We start from the raw sequence: 20,616 nt of genomic DNA, 5'->3' as shown, positions 1-20,616 counted from the left end.
CGATTCATATCAGACTTATACCGTTTCGTTAAGCTAAATCGAAGTAAAAATTTTTTTTAAAAATCAGTTTTTTTAAAAAACCGTTAAATATTATTTACTTAGAATATCAGTTTGAAAATTTATTCTGTTTGAAATGGAGAATCGGAATGCTTTTCATGCGATAAAAAGCTGGAAAATTCTAATACTATCTATATATAAAAATTGTAGGAAAAAGTGATATAAAATATATAAATATCATAATTATTTTATGGATTCTTACTCCAAATTGAAAGATGTTTTCAAAAATGAAATATAAACAAGACAATTACATGAAAAAAACGTTAATGTGTCAAGAAATAAGGTTAAACTAAGTTAACAATAAAAATATTTCTGTAATTACAACAACATGCAGAGTTTGAAGATGCCTGAATTCACAAACTGGATTGCTGCCAAAAAGAAACCTTTCAGTACATTTTGAATAATGTGGCTTCATTCCATTTTTCAAAATTGAATGTCACATGTCAGATGGGGTAGCATTCTTGAGAAGTTTTTCTAGCATATATAAATATATATATATATATATTTGCGAGAAAAATGTGAATTTTACGCCCTCTACATACAGAATAGGAGTCGTTTTATGTTATGATGTATTTTTATCAGATGATGATGATGATGGGTACCACTGAAGGCACAAATTACAGTTAATTAAGAAAGCATAACAAAAAAGTAAAAGATAAAATTTTATCATTATGATATAGAATGATATCATTATTATATTTAGAATAAAAGATGATGTGGATGTATTGGCGCTTTATTGGCCCCACCGTTAGTTTTATGTATGCCAAATTCGGCACAAATATATTTTGCACATTGAAAAAAATGTGTACTTGGTGCCATTTTTTTGAAATTTTAATTGGAATTTTTATTAATAACTCTCGAAAATATTAGTACACAAAATTGGTTTCGCACCATTTTAAATATTTTCAAATAATATCTTTTTAATGATATCATCTAGTTAACCTGCAAAATTTTTCCTGAATTTTGATAATTTTCAAAAAATATTGTTTGTATAATGTCCAATAGTAGTTTTCATTGCTTCATTCGGTAAGATGTTATGAAAGAACAAAACGCAGCCAGATCTAGGAAACTTTGTTTTATATCTGCCACCTAACAAAGCAAAATAGACTAGTCTGATTACGTAGTTCTGACATCACACTCGCCGACTCGTCAGAGTTAAGTTATATTTGTGTTCTGAACTATCGAAATGCTATATTATTATGTAGAATACACAACTGAACAAAATTTCAATCGTCTAGCACAACTGAAAATGAAATGAAAATCGATTACGAAATTCTATCTTTACAAACATGAAACAAGTTAAATAAAAGCTTATATAAATGCTACTTAAAATATTTAGATAGGAGAAGATTTCTTCTTAGTTTATTATTGTCTTAAAAATAGTTTCATGTCCCATATTATCATATTGCCATCAAACAAATACCTGTCCGAGTGTTTAGTTGCGCGCTGCCTTTTGTGTTATTTAACTTCCCTGTTATTTCTTGTTGAGTTATGCAACTAAGAAGCTACATCTTTCTTTCCTAGCTTTCAACAACAGAGATAATTACTTGCGTACATATTAGGTGAAAGAATGAAAATGGTTTGAATTTCTTTTGAAAATTATGAAGAAAAAAAACCGGTTACAAAATTATCAACAATCCAGAAAAAAACTGGCATCATACAAAAGATCATCTTCCGAATTTTAAAATCATTATTTATATGCAATATTATTTTTTAACGTTATCGAGGAAAAACATTAAAAAAAAATCAAGCAATTTTTAAATAAATAAAATTTGAATAATCCGAGATGAACATTTCTACTTTTCACAGCCTATTTATGTGAAATTTAATAGTTCAAATTCAAGCATGACCTGTCCAGCGCCAACAGATACACAGGCACAACTGCATATACAATCTCCTTCATTATTTGTTAATATTGTTACAGCTTTACGCCGATAGATGGCGTATCTGTCGAGTACAAAGTTCTGTTTATTCCTTTTTTGTATCAGAACGTAGTGTGTAAGAACGATGCTAGCACCTAGATGTGGCACCCGATTGTGAGAGGTGTCCTAATCTGTAATAGTCTACATGAAGTGGCACAAAAAACGTGTCCGAAAATAAAATGGTGTTCACCAGAAAGAAATGAGTAATTATTTGTAGAGAATTACAAATATATTTAAATATGAAAAGATAAAATATTGTAAAATCATAACTAGATGATTCTCAACATTTCAAATGTTCTTGAGACTAAAAACAGCATGCTTAAAACCATCTCCGTACATTGCCAATAAATAAAAAATAAGAAAAATCGGGATAACTGAAATGGAATGGAAATACAGAATCGATTCTATTCTCCATACCACTATAGTGGGTTCATATATTTTGTGACACTAGGCAGTGCACATTATGAGGTTCCTCTTTTAATAATACAGCCATCTTAGTTTCCTAGCAAGTTCCGAATATGCGAATAATTTTTTAAAGTTAATACTTCTTATTTTATTAAATTTATAAAAAAGTTTTTTTTTGTTAATTATTAATTATGTCTTCAGACTGCTCAACATCGATATTTATACACAATATTTTTCAAGCAAATGTGAGCTTTTACAAATAATCCAGTAAATAATTGAACGTAATGCAACACTTATATTTGATAAAACATTATCTTAATATTATCTCAATATTTACAAATATATTATAAAATATCTTACTATTTTATCGTATCTTAATCTTTTATCACTTCACATTTTTTTACAAACTTATTTATTTGTCAATTAGGAAAATAAAGTTTTCAAACCGAACCAAATCGCGAACTGTTCTGAACCTCGTGGCCCTAGGCAGTTGCCTAATCTTCCTAGATGGAAATCCGCCGCGCCGTCTATGTTTAACACAAAACAATCCATATTGTTGAAATATATGATAAAGTAGAAAGGGAAACACTCCAAATGGTTTCTAAAGAAAATTAGTCAATCAAAAATTTTTTTTTTAAAGTTGTTGAAACCTCTTTTCTCCCCCCGAACTTTTTATGGTAAGTTCGCTGGTCGATAAAATTCATTTTTCAAGCAGATAACAGTTTGTGCGGAGTCATTAATATTTAGGGAAATTCTTGTCAAGGTCACTGCAAAGGTAATATAGTAACCAATCAACAAATATAAATATTTGTCGGTCTAGAACATGATTTTTCTGTTTATGCTATGAATCAAAATGATAAAACTATCAGGAAATGATATTTCCCACTGGTCATCTTCCCTTTCCTGTTGAACATATTTTTTTTTCACGTCTGATGGCCATGAGTGAAAAAAAAAAAGCGCCATGCAAGGTGAAATCAGAAATAAAATTCCTATAAAAATTCTATTTTATTCAAACTCTTACGTCATATTTCAACAAGACTTCAGCAAAACAAAATGACACGCCCGCAAAACAAGAGGAATTGCCGTCAGTGCCTGTTCAAAATAGCTCAATAATTTAAACTCCTCCGTCAATAACATTTCAACAAGCCGTTTCCGGGATTAAAACACATGCTCCGACGCGAAATTGAGTGGATTGGCAAGGAAACGGCATTGATTCCAGACTTATTTCACAGCTCCAGCTTGAGAGAGGCATTTATATTTAGAGCGGTTAGACAAAGGACGACCAACTGCTCTGCCGGTGGCTCTTTGCCCAGAAAATGAGTCGAATCCAGAACTAAATACAAACCAGCAGTCGGGTTTTTGTGTATATTTTGCACCACACACCACGAAATCCGACAGATGAAATCTTCCCTCTGTTGCTCTGAATAGATTTCTCTAATAAACGAAAGGCATTTTTTTTCCTTTTAGTTTTAAAGAAAATGCAGTGGGATTATGATAATCAAAAAATAACCAACGGGAGTGTTCTGCCCAAAACTTTCTCGTATATATTCTAATAAACTTGTTATGCTGGAGAACGCCTAGCATGGCATTGGCGTACAATAGTTACGAAATATTAACCTTTGGCGTTATTTGGCGATTAATCCCTGGTGATTAATAGTATACGAAAATCCAATCTATATTTTATACACGTTTTCCTCAGCCGATTGAAACAAAACTGCACTAGTAATTACAAAATCCCATACCAAATCTGATATTTTTAAGCCACTGCGTTTTTGAACTATCACGTTCACTTATTTCTGAAAGTACAGACCGACAGATGATCCACTCGTAGTTGGATTTAGTCCAAAATTTAATTGGTGTTTATATTATAGATGTTAAATCTAAGTACAGAATTTTATATATCTGGCTTTTTTCATTTTGCAATAATCTTGTTAACTTATATTCGTACAGCAGGACAGACGGACTTCCTCTGCACAGATTTTACTCAAAATTTGATAGAAATCTGCAAATCTGGTGTAACGACCATATGCCAAATTTCAACCATCTAGCTCCAAGTAGTTTTGAGTTATCTTTGTCACAGATAGACAGACGGGCATTTTTCAAACTTCAAGGGGGTCTAAAATGTGAAGATTCGTCAAAATGTCGAGCTCGTATTTTTTGATGATCACTATACTTTCTCTATATTACGTTCATAAGAAAGTAAAAATGACTAAAAAGAGATTCAAATTTGGAATGGAAAAATACAGGAAGACGGGAAATAATTCATTTTAAGACATCAAACCAATAAATAAAATTTAGAGAGAAACCTCCCATTAATTTTTTCGTTTATTCGCAAAGCATGGTGTGTTATGAGTTTAATTTTGGGCATTAATAAAGAAAGATGTCTTAGAGATCTAGTCTGAATGGACCCAAAGTCTGACACACATCTACAATTTTGAGGTTAAGGCCGCATACAGAATTTCATTTATCTGATTTGCTTAGACTTTGAATTATTGTGTTCACACAGCCAATCTTGATAGCCTATTTATTGACGAATTTAGTCTAAAATTTTAAAAAGTTAACGATTTTAGCTATAAAATTAAATGTCAAGTTTCTTCGTTCTAGTGTTCTTTTCAGAGTTATCTTATTCTCATAAATAAAGACAGAATTCCTATAAATGAATTTCTTAGTCAGAAATCGTAGATAAGTTCTAAAATTTTGAACAAAAGATCGCGTTATAAAGATAAAATAATAATAAGATTATGAATAAGATTTGTCTAGTTTGTTGTATATTTGATTTACCTTGCTTATACCTGGAATGATATGCAGATATAATCCCATAAAACAGTTTTTTCGGACTCAAAAAGAACTAAAACGTAGGGATTTATTAAACTCTTAAACTCGAAGTTTTAGAATATTACACTATTTTTCATTGTATAATAAAAAGCGAACAAGAAAATAAATTATGTAACAGTCAATATAATTCTTATATAAATTTGAATTCAGTCTGCTTTAAAAAATACAGGGCTGCTTAGCAGTAATGCCAGTTTTAAAATACTCGTAAAGAACAAAAAAAATTTTTTTTAATACATATCCTTTTGTTTTTAAAAAAATAGTCAATATCACTCAGAAAATACTTTTTGTTGCAACAAACAAAATGTAGAAGCATACAAATGATATTCTGTGGTGGAATGTAGATTATTATGATCCATGCAGGAAGCAACAGGACGAATGTTTTTAGGAACATTTCTTTTAATAATCACATTCACACACCAAACAAGCACAAACACAAAGACAAGACATTCACGCGCGCGGCCTAACAGTTCAGCATCACATCTCATTCTAATTACAATCGCAATGCACTATGGGATGACCTAATCAGGCATCGCCATCTAGTATCCGAAAGAGAAGATAAGAGTAATGCAATTGCTACAATTCTAAATAAAATAGAGATATGGAAAAATCCGAAACATTCTAAATAAATACAAACTGGTGAACTAAAATTAACAAATAGACAGTAGGAATTAAGGATATTCATCTACAGAGCACTACCAAAATCCCGGACAATTCGGTATTTGATATGCAAATATGGAACTTCAGATCATATTGAGCATTTAACAGAAGTTGGGAGGAATAATTTTTTTAATCTAATCTTCATTTAATATCGACTTTATCTAATGTTTTTCGAAAATTAAAATTGCTGATAACTAAAAAATTTAGATAAACATGATTTGGAAAAAATCGGCAACATTTTTTCACTTTGAGTCAAGCAATCAAAATTCTGGATTGTCCAGTAAATCCAAAATGTCTGGTAATGCTATCATTAGGGTAAAAATAATTTAGAAACATATTTAATCATCAAAAATGCATTGTTATGACTCGAGAGTATCCTAATAGTGGTATCGCCTTATTTCCGTTTTCATTTCGGTCATGGATTTTTAATGATCGTTACCTAGCAATCGGAGAAATTGCGATTACTTCTACGCCCTTATTTTCTTTATACCTGGTAATATTTTGATGGATATTCATTTTTTTTAAGGAAATAACCGTCTTTGATGATGAAAATACGGCTATGAAACATGCATAGCTTGATGCACATAATTCTCTCGACAAAGAAGTATTTTGTTTAACGAAGTTAAGTCTCTTGACAATATAGTGACATTAAAGACTAAAGCGTTTGATATTCTAATTTGTATTGTATGATGTCTTTTTTCGGTAATGTAATTTTATTTGTTGATTTTTCATTTAAACTACCCAGATCATTTACAAAATCTTTTTTCCTTAGTTTTTAATAACGGAAGAAAATGAAGCTATTAAATATTTGGGGAGACATGGAACCGGTTTGAATTTCCTCGTAACAATGAAATTTATTCTTGAAAATCATGAAAAAAAATTGTCGAAGTTAAAGAAAATTTTGCGCAGAAGTCACGAGGCAAGGTTTAAATTTTAAAATAGAACACAAATAAAATAAACGCAATCTTAAAATCAAACGAATAAAATGGCTATAATATCTACCAAATTACGGCGAGAAGATATAGAAACTCTATTTAATTTTCAACCAATTCAAACAAATTTTAAAAAATGAAGTGCACATTCTTTCTTCTAAAAATTATATCTATGCCGATTTTCGTAGCTCTAAGTCTATTGGTGTGCCCTGTACAGCACTAAATATATATAAATATACATATACACAAACTAGAAGATAAGCATAGACTAATAGCCTTTGGCTGCTAGCTTGTTAGCATGGATGGGATATTCATTTGTTTAGTTGCAAATTAATTTTTTATGTATAATTTGACATTATGTTCCTTAAAAAAATTTTAATAGGCATTTGACTCGTCTTTCCTTGGTACCTTGAATCTATTTTGTCATTTTATTACATGAAGGTCCCCAATGAATACATAATAGTATTAGAAGGCACAGTTTTCTCCCAGAAGCATATTAGCTGAATTAGGAATGCTGAGAAATTGGCAACCATAATCTTTGAGCTTATCAGTCATATTTCTTATATTTATAATTTTTGAGAACTTTATATTCAGATTTCTTTAAAAGAATTTATAGAATAATAAAAGAGACAACTAAGATTAATTGGATTATCCGATTGAATATTCTTAATTTCAACAACAGAAAAGAAACACGAAGTTAAATATTTGAAGGATGAGAAAGACTTGCAACTTATTGAAATTAAAAAAGGCATTGTTTTAAAATATTTTATATTTTTAGATGACATAATTTTATATAATCAAAGTTCGTAAATTTTTAAAAATATTTTTGAAATTCATAAAATTTGACTAAAGAACTCATATCTTGAACTAGAGGAATAATTCTCACAAATAAGTCCTCATAAATTGAAACTGAAACAAGTCAAATCCATTCCTCTGTCTCACTAAAAACATTAAAGACATCAGCTGTTGGTTCAAAAAGAACCAGCGGTCTCCTCGGAACGTTTTCGTGTATTCTCTAATGTTATCCTGGTGGACTTTGAACAATACCGTGAAGATTACGAGTGCTGACGGATTTTTATGTTAACAAATGGAGTGAACGTAGGTTTTTATTTTCACACATAGAAATTGAGTACTTCATAGCTACAAAACCAAACTGTATTAACTGCATGCAACTGACAAACAACAATTATGAAAGACCGATCGCTGGCATGAATCGAGCGATTTTACTAAATCTCAACGTGAGATCTCTGGCAATGAATCGCTAACATATAACAAGAAAATCAATATGTATTTTTGATGACTTTTTCCGACTTCTTAAGACCTACACTTGATAAAAAAAAACTAGAATGCAATCACAAGATCGCATACCAAGTTTTATTTATTTAAATCATTGCGTATTTGAGCTGTCGCGTTTACATGTGTGAGAAAGAAACATGGCTGACAGGCTTTCAATTCTCAAACAGTTTAGTTCAAAATTTAAGGCAAATCTATATTTTAGATGGTAAAACTGTGAACCAAATTTCATTCATCTTATGTTATTACATTTTCGAATTATTGCATACATATGCATAAAAAGGCACAAACCAACATACAGTTATTCCCTTGAAGAATTTAGTTTTACATTTGATATGGATTTACATTATACAGATACTAAAACTGTGTATCAAATTTTATCTATTTAGATTTCCACGTTTTGTAGTTTTAAATGTTTACTAAAACTATTAGCCAGACAGACAGACTTTCTTTCAAAGGCCTTCGCTATAAATTTAATACAAATCTTAAATTTAGTGTATAGATTATATAATGAATTTCATCAGTCTAGCTCAAAATGTTGTTGAGTTCTGTTGCTTGCTCACAAATGAGGACAGACATAATTTCAAAAATGTGTTTTTTGAACTCGGGGTTATCTGAAGCGTGGAGATCTCGATTTTGAATTTTTATGACGATTACAATATTTCCTCATTTTATATTTTTTTTATGAGAAAAAGTAAAAAGCAAGGACACGCGGTTTGGCATCGTATATAAGGAAATACAGGAAAAAGACTAATAGATAAGATATTATGAAAGGGATTTGAGTAATAGTGTATGAAGTGTCATATTTTGAGTTCATAAATTGTATGCTGATGAGCACTTATAATAAAAAAATACTTTTGTTTCAATTATGTTTCAAAAATAATTGGCCATCTAATATGGGAAACCAATTTCTTTAATTGAATCAATGATAAAGTTATAAATGCATTTTATTTACTTAAAAGGGGATTTCATAAAAAAATTAATTGTATAGATTTAAATATAAATAAACAACAAAAAAAATCCTATCATTTTATTTTATTAAAATTCCCTATCATTATAGATTAAAAATACCTCTCACCAAACTGGAAGGTAAAGAAAGATTCTTTATAATCTAAGTTAATATTTTCAAATTTCTTTCAATCCTTAGGCAAAAATAATGACATATTACATGATGAAACGACCATAGATAATGATTTTATTAATACCGCATAGTTCAGCATTTATTGCAAAATAAATATTTAATATGTTCTGTATTTCAACATTAAATAAATAATTATAATCAAATACTTTTTAAAAGAACTAAAGCACACGCAGCTTCTGAGATTATCTAAAGCTAATGTTTTTTACATAATGTTGTCAAGAAATATATCAGCTCCTTTATTTTTATGTAATTAATTTTCATCTAGCTATTAAAGTTTATCCATTTGTGTTTAAATAATTTCAAATAAAATAAAAGAAATGAAGCGTATAAGGTTTTTTTTCTGTGTTTATTTAAATATGGCAATGCAGATCATGTTAAATATATACGAAAAATTACTTTTCAACCTCCAACTTCTAAACAACTGTTGCCATTGAAACATTTTTAGCATAAAAATTATTCTTCTTAATGACATGCTAATTCGCCAAATTTTATTTATTTTTCTATATTCAATAGTAAAGAAGTTATGGGGAAATGGTACTTTCATGTCTCCATAACCTCACCATTTCGACTTTTTTTAAGGTATATGGCTTATCTTCGAACTCATCCAAAATTCTTACTCGCCTCACAATATATACCAGGGATATTAAAATCCAATAAAAATATTACCAGTTATTGTGTTAACAAAGTAAATGGGTAAAGCGTTATGCGAATATATATATATCTTTTACTCTAATTTAAGTCAATTAATTTCCTAATTTTTATCTTAATTTTAGCTCATATTAACTTCATTCTAAAATGGTATCTTATTCCCTGATCCAATTACCACTTTTTTATTTAATTAATTATACACGCGCTCTATAAAACCGCTCACTTCAGCATTTTCTCACGCTCCAAGTGGAAAGATAAAATTCTTTAATGTTTATAGCATTCTTTTAAAGATGCCTAAATTTCTTTTTCTAATACTACACGTGTCAAAGAAATCCCTATCAAAATCTCATAGTAAAATCACTGAAAGGATTTACTATGAGATATTTTTAAAGGATAAATTTTGGTTTTTTGCGCGATGTAGACTGACGCATCTTTTATGATCGTTTCTTGTACAAATTATGCGTCCCGGAATGGAATAAATCAAAGTTAGAAAATTTTAAAAATGTTTCTAAAATAAAATATGCTTATATATATAATTTTATTTTTTCTAAATACCATATTTGTTGAATATCTGCAGAAATTTTCCAATAATCATATATTGAGTACCCATTGCAAAATAGATATCAGAATATAAGGAATATATCTAAAAATCTTCAGAATTCAAATTCGAAAATTTTCCTCTAATCAAAGAAGTGAGTAAATATTTCGATTTCAAAATGCGATTCTTACAATTAAGAAATAAATTAAAATTAATAAAAATAAGAAATACAAGTATAGATTTGAAAATGATCGAACGAAACAAAAAAAAAAAAACATTTAGGGTGAACCTGCATTTTTCACAAACTTCCAGAAACGTCGGTAAAATACCTCAAATGAAGTAGCTCATATCCTCTGTAAACAGTAACAGGGATAAATTCTTCCAAGAAAAGCCTGCGGGCCCCGTCCCAGTAACAACACCCGAGATTTTTTGGGTGGCTCACATCTGTTTTATTCACATCGTCAAAGGCAGGGGAAAGGGGGAGGTGTATCAGTCGAGCTGACACCCCAAGTTTTCAGTTTCAAGAAAATTACCTCACGGAATGCGACAGAAGTGTAATTCAATAATAGAAAAAACAAGAGGGGATCTCGACGTTGTCTCTGTGGGTCGGAAAATACATGGCATTTAATAATCCCGTGTCTGATAAAATGCTGCAGGGTGAAAAAAAGATAAATACAACAAAATCTTCAGAAATTCTTTGTCATATTCTTTCTCTAGGAAATTCTTTTTGAGAAGAAGGTTTTAAAAATTATATTAAAAGGAAACATTTTTTCCCTCCGTTTGATTTCTGTATCCTTTTATTTAATATAAATTTTTTGTTTTAAATTTTATATTTCTAAAAATAGGGAAAGTTTTAATTTTTTTTTTATTTATTTCCTTACCTGGCTTTAAAATTTGTAATAGTTACGTATCCTAGATTTTTTTAAAATATCCCATTGTACACTTTCAGTGTCTAATTATCAATTAATCGGTTAATTTTAATTAAAATTTGATACAATATTAAAAGTGATCTGACAGAAAACTAATTTATAAAATATATTAAAAACTAAAAAAGTGAAAATAACTATTAATAAAAAGCTACGTAAAAATACTATTTAATATATGTCAATTAATTATATAAAACAGTAAAAAAAAATCATTATTATTAAAATTTTGAAAATGAAAAAAGACCGTAAAAATGAAGTGCTTGAAGTAAGAAAAAGAGGAAATAACGAAGCCAAAATACAATATATTAATTAATTAAATAAATAAAGTTCTAAAAATTTTTTTTAATTTAAACTAAGTTATAAATATAAATAAAATTGCAATTTACCAGTATAATGTTCGACACTTTCAAAATTTTTATTTGGTTTTTTTATATTTTTGGATCCGAAAAATTTTCTACTTTTCAACATTTAAAAAAAAACTTACAATTTTTTTTTTTAAAAAATCATTGCATTTCTATTGATAATTTTTTATAATATACACTTTTTTATACACTAGCTTACTGTAATAAAATTTACAGTTTATAAGTGAATACTATAATGAATTAAACAACGATGTTTATTCTGAAGAAACAAACTTCATTAAAAAAATATTTCAAGATCTGTTTGTTCGCAAGAGTGAACCTGCCTCCTTTAAAATTCAAACTAACATATAAGATCACCCTTTAATTTTGCAATCTTATTTTCTATGAATGTTGATGATACATGTTGATGTAAAAATAATATTACCATAATTTTTGAGAAGAATTATCTAAATTTACTGATTACTAATTACTAAATTACCAGATTTTTCAGGCTCTTTTCCAACAAGTTTAAGGCGTTCAAGAATGGGAGGGGGTCAAGCTGAGGCAAATATTTATAAACCGGCCCCGATTAAATCGGAGCTTTCGGTCACTAAATCATGAGTCTAAATACTGTGTAATTAAAATAATTACGTTGATTACAAATGTCTATAATTTCTATGTAAGAAAAAATTGAGAGAAAAAATTTGAGTTCGATACAGAAGGAAATGTACAATTTTTTTTATGTGTACGTATTAACTCCCCGATATGACTTCTCTTGGTTAGAAAGGCACCATCCAAAGGGTAGTCCGCTTCGTTGCCATGAGAAGCATTTACTTTGAGTACCTACAGTTCGTTAATGGTTTCAGGCAAAGAAGGCATTGACGCAGAGTCTACGACACATGCCAATGAAAGAAAGATACAAGAAGTATTTCAGAATATTTATAGAACAGCATGCGCATAGCTACCGCACGTGTATCAATCGATATCTGAAAAGATGAGCACAATATCCTGTGAGAAATAGAAAACCCCTATGGATGTTATTAGTGTAAAACAATGGAAGTCACACAGGATAGTTAATATGTTCCTAAAAAGTCATTTTGAGCTATAATGAATTACTATCGTTGTTTGCAAGGAAGTTATAATCATTCGGAAGTTATAATCATTTGCAAGGAAGTTGGTGCAAATGTTTCGATCAACTCTCCGTAACAGAACTTCAAAATATTCAAAGCAATAAAAATATAATAAGAAAAATTTTCAAGACTTAATTTTTTTTAAATGATATATAGTTACAATGTTGTTTTTTTTAAATTCCCAAAGTGAACAGACAATACAGCTCATCTTATTCAAATTCAGAACAATGTTAAAATTTGAGAAGTCTGATCCCTTGAGTGATTACAAATGTGAAAAAAAAATCTGATGTTGAAACCTCGGCGTTATTTAATATTAATAATAAAAGAATTATACAAATTTAGAAAGTGTTCTGCCTGATTCATAAATTGCAATAACATAGATAGTAAAATCAAGAATTCATGAAACAATTGACATTTCAAAGTCTGAAGTATATCGATCGCAGTAGTAAAAGTTTTCTACGATTAAGAGGATAAAATAAAGTATTGCCGATTTGGTTATCAAAAGGAGTATTTTTTTTATCTCGTCAAAGATAAGAAAGCAATAAAAAATCACATATCATTTTTAGTCAAGAAACTGAAATTCGCGATTATGAACGAATACAGAACTCTTCATTCTATTTCTAGTTACATAGTCAGGAGTTGAAAGGTCGATGTGTTATCAAAACTCGCAGATTGATTCTTGTGTTAAATATAATGTCCGAAGTCTTTCTTTTGATGCTATTAATGGAATCACTTTGCATGACGTCACAGCAATATCAAAAAGGTAATTGCTCACGTTATTTAACTACACACTGCTTTACGCAAGTTATGATTGACGTCATGTCCTTTTTTCCTTTTGCAATAATTGAACTCTTAAATTAATAGATTTGACTTGTATCATGTGAACATGAGTTGACACCTTTATTTCGAACCACATGAAGGTCGTAAATTTAACTTATTCTCTTACATTATTTTCTTATATCAAATTATTTTCTCCCTTCTTGTATGTGGCATAATCAAAGAAAACAGCATAATTATCAAAATATTCTATTATGAGATTGCTAGGAATCTCCACGTTTTAGATCTAATTAAGGCCAAAAGACCATTTTCAGAATTATACCGGTCTGTCTGTCAACTCAACAGAACTCAACAATTGAAAAACAAAAGAATAAAAAATGAATGAAACTTGTTAGATGGAATCAAAATTGTAGATTTCTTTTCAACGATGGATTTTGTCTAAAATGTGAAGTTTAGTTATATTAACGTAACTAAACACTAAGCAACACAGGGTTATCTTTTCAACGATGGATTTTGTCTAAAATGTGAAGTTCAGTTATATTAACGTAACTAAACACTAAGCAACACAGGGACTTCGTAATTTTGAACCGCAGTCAGATGATGGGAACGACACCTGATATGGCATTCGCTCTCCAAACTTCTACACCACTCCAGAGAGAAGACGTTTGGCCCCGACGAAAATTAAAGTGCACCAGATCCCTTACAGGACGGTCCTTCGGGGAAATCGGGTCTCGAACCTGAAACTCTCTGGTTCCAAAGCCGAGACCTTATCACCAAGCCACCGCGGTCCTATAAAATTTGAAAGTCTTCCAGTTCGACCATCCAAATTTCATAAGTGCAAAGAGCCTAAAGGATAAAATTTCAACATATGACTTTATAACCGATAACAATTGATAACTGTAAACCTATATCAAATCATAGATTTCAATCCATTTCTCAACAGAAAGGGCTTCTTACACTTATAATCGATTCTCTCTTCTATACTACGAAGGCGAAAACGTAGCATGGTATGAATATACACAAAAGTTGCAGTGAGAACAGTCTCTAAATGTTGCTTAAAAAATAAAATTTCCAGTTATTAGCTTAAGAATAATCTCAGCACTGAAACCGAGCAAGACATGAGAACCTCTAAATTATTACGAAACAAACACATAAAAAACTTCTTAAACGTCACAACTCTGTAAATGAAATCATTGCCAGCTTAATTTTAAAGCATCACACTTACATATCACTTTATGGAGCGTAGCCAAGCAATTCAGATCCAATTTCCAAAGGAGACATACAAACGATCATTTTAAGCCGAGGTCATTTCTTTTACCGCCATCTTTACAGCAAATCGCCAGACATTAACAATCAGGAAGGTATAAATCATGTAATCTAGAACTATGTTTCTTGAAGTAACCAAAGTATGAAGTTATTGCAAAATTTATGATTAGGAAACGTAAAACCTTTTTATAACAAGTGATGTATTTTAAATTTCATGTTGCCCTTGACTGACAAATCGGGCATTTATGTTAATCAGCAATCGTAGCCACGAAAATAAAATGGCTACATTCATTAAAGTTTATTTCATCGTAAAATGTGCGCAAAAATGATATTTATAATGGAAGGAACCAACTGCATGGCTTTAATCTTCCACGTTCCAGTTTCAAAAGCTGAAAAACAATTATTTCCACGATTAAATTATGGAAATAAGATTTAAAAAAATGTGAGTCAATGTTCTTGGTCCCCATGGAGTTTAAAATTTTCTATAAGAACTTAATTTTTCTATAAATATTTTCTATAACCGAATTTATTTCAATATTTCTATTTAGGATTAAAAATCGTTTAGAGAAAATTTTTAATGAACGATATTACCTGCTCTGGACATAACCTTTAGGATTCTCTTCTAGTCAATTTTTATTCTCTCAGAGGACGATATTTTAATTTTTTATTTGTTTATTTATTTATTTTTTCGTTAAATGAAAACATAAAAAAAATCTTAACAGCATTATTTCTAGCCAGAGAGATAGTATTCCCTGGTAAATTACGACTGGTATGCCCCAAACAAATAAAAATACTACCCGTTATTTTTTTTAAAAAATTTCATGTAGTGATTGTGGAGATAAAACATTTTGCTCTGAAACAAGATGTAAAGAAATTTAAAAATAACGGGGGGAAAATTCTCAATACACATAAAACAGAGATATAGGTAAAATTCACATAAAAGATGGCGAAAGCAGGTTTAAAATAGCAGCAAACTAAATGATACAAATATTGGCAAAAAAAGATTTTTAATTAAGGACAACGGAATTTTATTTAACTTTTTGACAATATTAAGTGATTATATGCAAAAAAAATCTGAATGAAAAAGTAACATTTTAAAATGAATGCTTTAATGGAAAAAATGTAATTTGGCGAAAGGAAGGAAAATTCAAGTTTCGTATGATGAAAATTAATTTTATGCATATAATTTTTTCTTTAGTTATTTCCTGTGAGTTATTCTTATTTTAATTGAAAACTAGCTCGGAAACAAAATAATCAACTAGAAAAATAACCAGACATTGCTTAAATTCTACTTATTTCATAAAATGAAGATTTGTGTACCAACTTTCCTAATAACTATTCAGGCATAGGTCAAATTCTAAAAAGATATGAGCTTTCAAAATTTGATTCCTAACATTATTAAGCGGGGGATAATGTGGGTTGTTAAGATTTGCGGAATCGAAAAACAGATTATTCAAAAACAGTCAAAGCTGTTAAAAATAGTAAAAATCAAAGTAAAAAAGAAACTTCACGATAGGTTTTACTCGCATTTCTACAGTGTTTTCTTCAATTAGAATCATTCTCACTTGCCAAAATGGTATAACTATTATCTATGTATAGTAAAAATGAGAAAAATTCCTCAAAAGTTTTTTAATTAAACTTCATTAAAATTTTCTCACACTTTGTTTACATAATCTTTATCGATTGTTTTTAATGCGTAAAATCCGGATACTTCGAAATATTTTTTCAAGCAGTACGAATGCAGACGAGTTGTCTAGTCATGTAAAATATTTCTTGAAGTTGATACATTATGAAATTTATAGCCTTCAAGTTTCATAAATGTGCATTCGTGCGGCATAAAAATATGACAATCCATAACCTTAACGATTGCTTCGTGCATTTATCTGCAAAAGGACTGCACGAATATCTTCGTCATGTTTCATTTTTGACAAGGACGAGCATATATTCACTCCTACTGGCGCCTATTAGCAGCGATGTCGATACCATTCTGTCGGTGATATTTACGATTAATGTTCAGATTAAAATTTATAGCTTATGCTTCTACGAAAAACAAAATAAATGAACTTTATATCAAACTGTAAATGCATTTCATAGATTAAATGAATTTTTGTCTCATTTTTCCAAGAGCACCATCAACTATTCACCCAAAAACACATTTAATACATTTTCACTGAGATTAAAAAGTTGAAATTCCTATTTTTCTGTGCAGCATATCATAAATGATTTTTTAATTTTGTATAATTCGAATAAGAATTTCAAATAAGTTGTCATTTGATGAGGTTTCAAATGCGTCAGATTTTAAGTTATTTTTTGTTAATTACTTATTAGAGATATCTTGTGACATTTTCATTAAAAATTGGACAGATGGTGTAGTTATTTTTCTTTCAATAATAATAAAAAAAAATCCTAAAAATATTCAAAATACGAATTTTTGTTTAAATTCAGGATGTTCATGAAAATATTTATATATAAAATTCTAAATCCAACAAATTTTACTGACATCTATCATAATTTTCTCTCTTGCTCTCAGTTTAAAAAACAGAATAATTCAAGTAAATCATAGGGTTCAATGGAGTAAACAGGATATCCTTTTCCGCATTCTTTTTCTTTGTCGGCACTTTTTCCCCCATTAAGCACTTTCCCCTGCTTTCCTAAGTGTACGACAACACTTTTATAAGTGAACTTTCCATAAGTATCACACAGCATGCAAGCGACCACTTAGCACCCCAAGAATAACCAAGTGACACACTTACCAGCGTTAGGGGCTGTCGCTTTGAAAGTCGGCCCGACTGGTTGCCCCGATATCAACATTATTGCTCTTTTCTAAATATTCGTCCTTGAAGAAGCTTTGGAAGGTAAACTGCTCAATGAAGGATGGCGTCACAAAAAGACAAAGCACACGTTTCTATCCTTGGCACACGATCAAAATAATCCAATCCGAGAACTGGTGAACAAAAAGATCTTGTTGATCAGCAATCTTGCTTTTAACTGTCACCACTTAGCGTGGGATCAATAAATATGCCAAAATATGAATCCAAGATGTTTAAAACTGCAGCGTCTTTTAAATCTTAATTGCTTAAACAACAAATAAGGGGAATTAGAGTAACAGTTTACAGTAGGCACACACTAGCACAAAAATTTCTGGTATCCTCCAAGAACAAAATCCAAGTTACAATACAGACAGTTTTTCAAGAAAACCTTGCAAATTCTCCTGAAAAAAATGACCATAGAATGTTTGGGCAAGACTTGGAGAATCCCATGCAGATAGATGTTCAAGAAATCATCGCAGCGTTTGAGACGATACAACTGGGAGTATCAGAAAGCAAAAGTTCGCCAACAACTCATCTCGCGTGATAACAACTATAAATCCTCGGGAACCGCACTCAAATCATGCCGAGTAAAACAAAGTTCGAAATTAGGGTGTGCCCGAAAAGTCCTCCGAAGATAAGCTCCGTAAGTGCTCACATTTGGCAAGTTCGCACGGTTGGCGACGAAAATCTGCGACACATCAATCTACCATGGTGTGATCTGGAATGATATCTTCTCACTATGAATTATTTCGAGCATTCAGTTTTACAAAATAGATCGCCAATGCTTTATTGTTAAGTTATCTGAATAAAATCAATAATCTGATACCGATATTAATGCGATACTTAATTAAAAAAGATGTGAATTTATAGAGAAAAAAAAATCTTTTTCAATAAGTCAATGAAAGCATCTTTGCTTGCATAATTCAGCAAACGATTTTTTTTTCATGAGCAAAAATTCATTTTAAATATTCACAGTTTTATCTGACTGATGTAAAGTTATTGCTCTAAAAAAAAAAAAAACAGCTTATATTTAATCAGCGACAGATTTTCGACTTGGCAGATTAGACAACTGCCTAGAATCGGTAGACTAAAGAAGGTCAGCAAGTTCAATAAAAAAAATTTTTAATTTGCCAAATAAATTTATAAAAATATAAATAAATTATAGAATATTATTATTATTAGTATTATTTATAAAAATATAAATATATTAGAATAATATTAACATTTCGTGAAATATTATTAGTTAAAATGCTTATATGCTTCAACCTGTTCACTTACTTATTAACTCTTAAATGTATGAATTTTTATTTTTAATAAATAAAATTTGAAATCAACTGGAATATGGGTATAGTTAATGCGGAAAATATAAAAAAAATTTAATATGGGGTTTTTTTTTTTGTAAGATTTTCAAAAAAAAACAAAAAAACATATTGATGTATTTCTGCATCATCATGATCAATCACTCCTTGAATTCTACAGATTTACTGCATATAATAATATAAAACTTCAGACATAAATAATACCTCTACTTAAAAAGACAAAAAAAAAAAAAATGAAAATAGAAATAAATGTTTCACAAAATAACTTTAGGATTAGCGAAATTATGCCGATTTTGCATATAGATGTATTTTTAGAGGATACAGACAAAAAAAAAGCTACATTCTTCTTGCATGAATGTATCAGTTAAAGTTATTATAAGATTCTAAATACTATTTATTTCTCTTATCTTGTTTCTATTCGAAAACAATTTCTGCATACTTTTTTTAAAACTTTTTATATAAATAATCGTAATTCGTAACAACCGCCGAGATAAAATTGTGCTGAGATAGATCGCCAACAATGAAAATTGTCACAGAATAAGAAATAAACTGTCAAAGATTCTGGTTGCATTAGAAAACAATAAAATAGTTTGGAAAAAATTAAAAAAAAAATACTATGCAAAAGTAGCTACATAAAGAGATTTGAAGTTGTTATAAACAAACATATGTTGCAGATCTACATCACTATGCATTTAACCCTTCTTTGCATGATTTTTTTTTTTGAGAAATGAATCAGGATAATATAATTCATGCTTTTAATTAAAGGAAAAATGTTTTAAAAAATCCTAGTATAAATATATAATGTAAAATAATTAAAAATCAGTATGATGGAAATATCCAATATCATGCAAATTTACATTTAAGTTTAGTACAAAATTTTCAATGTCCCTTCCTTCTAAATTTCTCCACTCATTATCGCTTTTATTAGCAAAAAATTTCAGATTAGTTCAAAAATATTCAAGAAATCGCACGTTTCTTCCAACCACGACAAACAGCGGAATGACAAGTTCAAACCCGCTAAAATGATTTGGACAATTGATTTCTTTAAAGTTATGTTCTTTATTACGAAATAGTCTTGAAAAAAGTTGCCGGCAACAACCAATTTACAGTGCAACCAATTTCGAGTACAATTTTTGGTGCACTAAATGTTATGGTGGAAATTTCCATCATCATTCAAAGAAGGGTTAAAGTTCGAAATACGTATTTATAAAATCGAGCATATGCTTCAAGAAAGTATTCAAACGTAGATAAATAAATAAAAACATATACATATTCACAAATTTAATCAAATAAAAAAATGTATATTAAATTACGTTTTAACAGAAAAGGGCATCATAATATATATATAGACTAGGACCGCAAAATACCTAACTCCACCAGTGTATATTCAAATGAGGCATAATTTATATAAAAACTAATCACTAAAACTAATCACTAAATAATTCCGTAAAGTATCCTTTCATAGCCCAATACTTCATTCTCCGCTGACAGAATTTTAATGACCCATAAACAGTGGTAAATCAGTCAACGGAGTGTTAAAAAGTATTTTCTAGAGATTTAGCTTCGTGAAGCAGAGAATTTAACGAGAAGCTTTGCATTTAAATATTTTCTGACTTGTA

General features: G+C 29.6%; 1 protein-coding gene across 10 annotated transcripts in view; it reads right to left on the bottom strand.

The window, feature by feature from the left end:
- Nucleotides 1-20,616, bottom strand: part of LOC129988941 (sorbin and SH3 domain-containing protein 1-like) — a 213,980-nt gene that overhangs the window by 65,003 nt on the left and 128,361 nt on the right. The window contains exon 1 of one of the 10 annotated variants that reach the window (XM_056097235.1): nt 17,622-18,285. The exons of the other annotated variants lie outside the window; for them this stretch is intronic. Within the exon in view, the coding sequence (XP_055953210.1) occupies nt 17,622-17,679 (58 nt within the window). The 5' untranslated portion in view covers nt 17,680-18,285. Of the gene's footprint in view, nt 1-17,621; nt 18,286-20,616 lie in introns of those variants that run through there. 10 annotated transcript variants of the gene reach the window in all.

The sequence above is a fragment of the Argiope bruennichi genome, chromosome 10, assembly GCF_947563725.1.
Source record: "Argiope bruennichi chromosome 10, qqArgBrue1.1, whole genome shotgun sequence".
NCBI classification, from domain to species: Eukaryota; Metazoa; Arthropoda; class Arachnida; order Araneae; family Araneidae; genus Argiope; species Argiope bruennichi.
Note: the sequence above shows the minus strand (reverse complement) of the source record. Positions and strands in the feature narration are given on the sequence as shown.